The 7,554-nt window shown below is 43.3% G+C and overlaps 1 protein-coding gene across 1 annotated transcript in view; it reads right to left on the reverse strand.

Moving 5' to 3' along the window:
- plod3 (procollagen-lysine, 2-oxoglutarate 5-dioxygenase 3) overlaps nt 1-7,554 on the reverse strand; it is a 14,081-nt gene extending 6,527 nt beyond the window's left edge. Inside the window, exons 1-8 of the mRNA XM_079758307.1 lie at nt 7,361-7,554; nt 3,681-3,772; nt 3,434-3,570; nt 2,652-2,815; nt 2,409-2,521; nt 1,846-1,909; nt 1,563-1,660; nt 1,175-1,276 (exon numbers count right to left, since the gene is read on the reverse strand). Coding sequence (XP_079614433.1) covers nt 1,175-1,276; nt 1,563-1,660; nt 1,846-1,909; nt 2,409-2,521; nt 2,652-2,815; nt 3,434-3,570; nt 3,681-3,772; nt 7,361-7,454 — 864 coding nt within the window. The 5' untranslated portion in view covers nt 7,455-7,554. The remainder of the gene's footprint in view (nt 1-1,174; nt 1,277-1,562; nt 1,661-1,845; nt 1,910-2,408; nt 2,522-2,651; nt 2,816-3,433; nt 3,571-3,680; nt 3,773-7,360) is intronic.

Genomic DNA, 7,554 nt, shown 5'->3' on the forward strand with positions numbered 1-7,554 from the left:
TGGGACCAAAGTAACAAAGGCTACCATCACTAACACACTACGCCGCCAACAACTCAAATCCTGCAGTGCCAGACGTGTCCCCCTGCTAAAGCCAGTGCATGTCCGGGCCCGTTTGAAGTTTGCTAGAGAGCATTTGGATGATCCAAAACAGGATTGGGAGAATGTCATATGGTCAGATGAAACCAAAATAGAACTTTTTGGTAAAAACTCAACTCGTCGTGTTTGGAGGAGAAAGAATGCTGAGTGGCATCCAAAGAACACCATACCTACAGTGAAGCATGGGGGTGGAAACATCATGCTTTGGGGCTGCTTTTCTGCCAAGGGACCAGGACGTCTGATCCGTGTGACGGAAAGAATGAATGGAGCCATGTATCGTGAGATTTTGAGTGAAAACCTCCTTCCATCAGCAAGGCCACTTAAGATGAAACGTGGCTGGGTCTTTCAGCATGACAATGACCCCAAACACACTGCCTGGGCAACGAAGGAGTGGCTTCGTAAGAAGCATTTCAAGGTCCTGGAGTGGCCTAGCCAGTCTCCAGATCTCATCCCCATAGAAAATTTTTGGAGGGAGTTGAAAGTCTGTGTTGCCCAGCGAAGGCCCAAAAACATCACTGCTCTAGAGGAGATCTGCATGGAGGAATGGGCCAAAATACCAGCAGCAGTGTGTGAAAACCTTGTAAAGACTTACAGAAAACGTTTGACCTCTGTCATTGCCAACAAAGGGCATGTAACAAAGTATTGAGATGACCTTTTGTTATTGACCAAATACTTATTTTCCACCATAATTTGCAAATAAATTCTTTAAAAATCAGACAATGTGATTTTCTAGATTTTTTTTTTCATTTTGTCTCTGATAGCTGAGGTATACCTATGATGAAAATTACAGGCCTCTCTCATCTTTTTAAGTGGGAGAACTTGCACAATTGATGGCTGACTAAATACTTTTTTGCCCCACTGTATGTACATGTCGTGTGTGTGTAGTGTATGCATATGTGTGTGTGTGTGTGCGCTGGGGCTGGCCCGAATACATATTTTCAAGCTTTGAATAATCGTAAGGAAATTGCATATAGAATAGCGCGTATCACGTAGGATGACTGCTTGGACATCGGTGGCTTTCTGACGCATTCATCGGTCCGAGTTTGACTCAGATATGGCAGAGCTTCTGTGTGCATACCGGCAGGTCGTTGAGGTCCAGTACGTCATTGTCACAGACGCCACAGCCGTTCTCGTGGGTCCAGGCCGTAGGAACATAGTTTCCCAGGTAGTTCAGCTGGAGCTGCAGACAGGTTGAGAGACAGGTCAAAAGACAGACAAATATAGCGACAGTCAAACAGAGAGGAAGAGGGAGAGACACAGGAAGAGAGACAGATTGGTAGACAGACAGACAGGTCGAGAGAGTGTCAAGTAAAGAGACGGACAGATAGAGAGACGGGTAGAGAGACGGACAAGAGACAGACAAGTAGATAGACAGACAGACAGGTAGAGACACAGACAGACAGGTAGAGAAAAGTTCTAGATGGACCGTATCGATATGACAGGATGTAAGTGATCACCATGGTTACCTTGGTGGGTCCGTTGCCATGGATGACAACAGGAAGTGTATCGTAAGCAACATTCCGGACCCTCACCCGCGCCTTCTCAAACTTCAACACCACCTCATCTGAGACACAATGGGACCTTCATGAACACAGAGTGTGTGTATCTGTGTGTGAGATGGTATGTGTGTGTGTGTGTGTGTGTGTGTGTGTGTGTGTGTGTGTGTGTGCGTGCGTGCGCGCGTGCCTGTGAAATGGTGTGTGCGTGTGAACGTGTGTGTGTGATAATATGTGTGTGTCTCTGTCTCACCAATGGCTCCGTTGAGGTTCTGGAATATTCTGGATCGGTGGTCCAGCGTCATGTTGTACTTGCTCTGGAGATAGAAACAGAGTATTTTCACTGTAAAGTAAGTAAAGTACTTCTTCCTCTAGAGTAGTATCTTTACTTGCTGTACAGTATTAGCACCACTTCTTGTAGAGTATTAGAACTAGTACCTGTAAAGTTTAAGTTCTACTTCCTGTAAATTAAAATAACTACCTTCTGTAGAGCATAAGTACTACTTCCTGTCGACCATTAGCTCTACTTCCTCTAGTATTGTTCAGTCGTAGAAATGTGGTCGCAGGTAGTTTAGGTAGTTTAGTAGGATACGGTTATTGGTAAGTATCTGGGTATTGGAATGTGGTATTAGTAGTATTATAGTATTATTAGTAGTATCATTAACTCGTAGGTTCTGGTCCAGGTATATCTTGGTGTAGGATATAAGTATTATAGCAATATAAGTAGTATTAGTAGTAGTAGTAACTCGTAGGTTGACATCCACGTATATCTTGGTGTAGAATAGAAGTATTATAGTAGTATTCGGTTGTACTAACTCGTAGGGTTTGGTCCAGGTATATCTTGGTGTAAAACAGCTGGTCATCGTCGCTGTCTTTGTTTCTCCACTGCTGGACGATGGAGCTGATGTCTGGGGCGTAGCCCATGAACCCTGTATACCAAGAGAAGACGCAGCTCTATATAGTATATGTAGTACTAGTACCTCCATGGTTGCGGAAGCTCTTGCCTATGTGGACAGGGGTTACATAGAGTATGTATAGTAGTATACGCAGTACTAGTACCTCCAGAGTTGAGGTACCTCTTCCCTACGTGGACAGGGGGGTACTTGGAGGCCAGCCTCTGGTCCGGCCAGCAGAAGCCCTCGGCTGAGAAGATGACCCGGTGACCGTACCTCCGGAACCTGCGGAGGAGCTCCTCTGGTCCAGACGCAAAGATGACATCATAACTAGAGAGAGAGAGAGAGAGAGAGAGACACAGTTTGCTCCGTTTTCCAATGAAGATTGTAGAATGGAAATTATTTAATACAGCTGCAAGTAATTGATTAAGTTTGATCTCATTTGAAAGCCGATTAAGATTATCTTTGCTGTGTTTTCATAATAAAGTCACCACTTGACTGTGGATCCAGGTGTCCTTATTTTTAGGACAGTTTGTCGTCAACCCCACCCAAACAGTGGCTTAGTAAAAGAAGGACGCCACTGTAACAATTTAACAGAGATGTGTCATGTCTTCCTGGCCTTCTGGTGAACCTGTAGGAGGTCAGGTGACCAAAGGGAAACAGGACAGGCCGACATTGTCATCATTATTGTTGTGACAATACGTGACTTTGTAAACGTTGGGTTCTCTTCACAGAGAGAGACACAGGGCAGGCTATCAGGTAGCAGGTCAGAGATACATGGATATCTAGGCTCCCATATCATGTGTTTCGTTCTACTTTAATATCCACAGAGCTGTACAACCACGCCCAGACACACCCGCCCACACCCACACACACGCCCAGACGCACACACTCACACACACACACACACACACACACACACACACACACACACCCACACAGCGTTACCTGTCTACGAAGAGGATGACCAGGCGCCGCTGGTCACCGTGCTTCAGAAGCTCTTTCTTCAGCCAGCGAACCTTCTGCCCCCCCCCAACCGTATTGGCCACGTCGCCCCCCTTCCACTCCTCCCCCAGACCCAGCACCTACACACACACACACACACACACAAAAAGAAATAAACACACAAATGTTCAGTGTTCACAGTTTCAATTCACACTGTGTGTGTGTGCGTGTGCTTGTGTGTGTGGGTTACCTTGACTGTGTAGTTGAACTCTTTGGCGGTCCTCATAAACCGTTTGTAGCCATCGGTCTCCTCTGTAGCTGCTGTGATCACTAGCAAGCTCTCTACACACACAAACACATACACACACACACAAACTCAATGAATTGCTCTTGTTCCGCATGAAACTGGGACAAACATTTTCAGTGAGCCTCCCACTGTGCCTCTGAGGAGAGGGGAGAGGAGATTAAAGAGAAAAGGAGGAGGTTGGAGAGGAGAGAGGAGAGGAGTGAGGAGGAGAGAAAGAGAGAGGGGAGAAGAGGAGTAAGGAGAGAGGTGAGCAGAGTTGAGGAGAGGAGTGATGAGGGGAGAGAAGAGGGTTGAGGAGAGTATTGAGGTGAGGAGAAAGGTGAGCGGGAAGAGAGAGCAGAGAGGAGGGGAGACGAAAGAAGTGAGGAGAGTGGAGCAGGAGAGATGTAAGTATGTTTTGAGCACATCACCCAGTACAACTCTTGTGTTTGTCCTTTCATAATACTTTGTATCCCTGATCACTCAAAACGTACTATCTGTGTTCAACAAATACTCCCAGGTATTAATCACCTTCCCTGCTCCTAGGATGCAGCCAACATAGACTGCTTTTCAAAGACTGGTAATCCCGACCTATGTTGGTTGCATATGTCTGGTTCTAGACAGTTTGTGTAACTACTTTCTTTAACATACAGGGCTTGATTATCTCAATCCCACTGTATAAATGCTTTAAACATCTGAATAAACGTTGGATCTCTTTGAGTGATACTGCCTTGTGTCATATTGATTCCCGGGCCGCTTTGCTTTTAGAGATGGCCCAGAGGAGAACTAAGCCACATAGATAGATAGTTCTATTGATATGTTCCAAATAAGATATGTTGTAGTTATACTGATGCTATGTTCTAGATAGATTCAGTTATGATGTTTTCTGGATAGGTTTAGCCATGATAGGTTCTAGATTGTTCTAGTGATGATTTGTTTGAGATAGTGCAAGCGATATGTTGTAGTGATGATTTGTTCTGTCTAGATAGCTATAGGGATGGGTTTTATAAATAAAAAAAAAGTTTTCTAAATTTAAGTTCTAGACAGAAAAGTATAGGTATAACCTACTTGTTGGTAGTTTTCTCTATAGCTATCTTTTTGTAGGTTTGTTGAACGACCTATATACAATTTTTTAGGCAGAATATTCTAGATCAGGGGTTTTCAAAGTATGAGAGAGTGAGCCCCCCTCAGAGAACAAATTTCAGCTGAGCCCCCCCCCCCAATTTTTTTTTTCTAAATCCCTGTTTTGAAAGATCTTTTAATTATTTTACACATTTAAAACATCTCTGATCATATCTTAAACATCTCTGATCATATTTTACACATTTTAAAGATCTCTGATCATATTTTTTTGAAACATTTTAAACATATTTTTGAAACATTTTAAAGATATTTTTGAAACATTTTAAACATATTTTGAAACATTCCAAACATCTTTGTGCGTTTTTAAACACATTTCTTAACACATTTTAACATCTTTATCTAAGCGTGTTTTTGAACGTTTTTAAAATACATTTGAACATCTTAATCTATAAACTGCCAGTTTAGCCTCCTTTTTAGCTCATCTCAACTTTAGTGGGAGCAATGAGTTTGCGTAGCTGTGTTCGAAATCGTTCCCTATCACGGTTATATATAGGGTGCTCGCCATTTTTTAGTGGTGTTCGAATTCTCTGTGGTAAATTTCATGCACTATATAGTGGACTTAAAACACCCAAAATTTGAGGGAACATACGATGTTCCCTACATGTTACGCCCGTATACCACAATGCAATGCGGTGGTGTTTTCCGGAGGAGAAGAATAAGCTGAATAACCGCGAAAACGAATAGAAATGTCAACAATTTATTTGGGATTTAACATAGAAAATTTAACATTCAAAATTAATTAAAAAAAACCTTGATCTAGGAAATTTAACATTCAACACCAATACAACCTCCAGCTTTCCTCGTGGGTGCCCGGTTTGTTTACATGATGATGGGCGCAGCTGTCTGCGTCACACAAATACCCGGCGCATTTACTGACGCAAATGACGTTTAGAAACGTTCAGCGTAGGGTCCGAATTCTCGTTTGTTCGTTCCCTATATAGTGCACTATATCATAAACACTATATAGGGAATAGTGAGTGAGTGAATAGGGAACGCTTTCGAACACAGCGCGTCTTCGTCTTTGCGTTTTTTTTGCGTTACTTTTCCTGGTATATATTTTTCTCACGACGCGCCCCCCCTGAAGAACTCTGGCGCCCCCCAGGGGAGGCGCGACTCACAGTTTGAAAACCCCTGTTCTAGATAAAGAATATTAGTTCGACATGTTAATACTCACAGAATAGTGATAATATTATAGACCAACGTACAAATATGTAGACAATGAAAAAAAGGTTATCCGGTTAAGTATGTGGATATATAATACTTCTGCCATGAAATGTCTAAATAAACGTTGTGTAGGGTCAGTAACGCTCCCAGGACATGTCTATAAAGATTGAAGTTGTGTGTTAGTAACGCTCCCACGACATGTAGAGGTTGAAGTTGTGTTAGTAACGCTCCCATGTCATGTCTAGATAAAGGATGTGTTGTGTTAGTAACGATCCCACAACATGTCTAGATAAAGGATGTGTTGTGTTAGTAACAGTCCCACGACATGTCTGGATAAAGGATGAGTTGTGTTAGTAACGCTCCCACGACATCTCTGGATAAAAGATGTGTTGTGTTCGTAACACTCCCTTGTCATGTCTAGATAACGGTTACAGTTGTGTTAGTAACGCTCCCACGACATGTCTAGATAAAGGATGTGTAGTGTTAGTAACGCTCCCACGACATGTCTAGATAAAGGATGTGTAGTGTTAGTAACGCTGCCACGACATGTCTAGATAACGGTTGAAGTTTTCTTAGTAACGCTCCCACGACATGTCTAGATAAACGTTGTATAGTGTTAGTAATGCTGCCATGTCATTCCCAGAAAAAGATTGTGTTGCGTTAGTAAAGCTTTCCTCTTATTCTCCGTTAGCACGTTAGCACCCTGCTAGCTCTCAGAAAGGTTCAGATCCACTGATGGTAACACTTGTGGTATTACTATGAGTTATTTCTATCTACTTGACTCTGAGGTCAAAATAGAAACCCATAGTTAATGGAGTGAGCAAGTAAAGGGTAGAATAAGGAGAAGCTGCTGCAGGGGTGGCCTAGTCCCAAGCGACGAAGGGGACATTTCGACCCCTCAGTCGCAGTTCGCCAAATGGAGAGCCCTACTCCTGAAATTATAAGTCTTATCGGATTTATTAATAATGGTGATCACTCACTAATATTGCCTATCTAAGGAGAGCTTGGGTCATTCTATTTGTCTCGGCATGCATTTGGTTTCACATAAATCAACGTTTATCATGAATGAGCAACTTTCTGTGGTCTTTGACGCGTTCAATGGAAAAATAACGTTGTTGCGCGTCACAGAATTATTGTCAGAAAGTTGCTCATATCTATGTACCATTAAATACATTGAGATAACACTTATATATCTCGTGAATAATGATATATAACACTTATATCTCATGAATAAGGTATTCCATGGAACTGCAACTAAGAGGTCGTGGTGGAAACGTCCTCGCTTGGGACTGGGTGGCTCCACGAAGCCGGCGAGGGGTCGCTGTGGCCGGGCTCACCTGGGGAGGCGCTCGGCTCCGCTGCGGAGCTCTGGAGGACGAGGAGGAGACCCATGAGGAGAGCCAGGATGAGAAAAGGACCACAAGACGCCATGTTGGTGTAGAACAGCTTGGATGTTATTCTCTCTGTCCGCTTGTAAATCTGCACTCCTTCAGCCCCTCTCCCCACGTCCCAAATTCTCCAGGAATCTCAG

The sequence above is a fragment of the Pollachius pollachius genome (genome assembly GCF_949987615.1).
Source record: "Pollachius pollachius genome assembly, chromosome: 20".
NCBI lineage: Eukaryota > Metazoa > Chordata > Actinopteri > Gadiformes > Gadidae > Pollachius > Pollachius pollachius.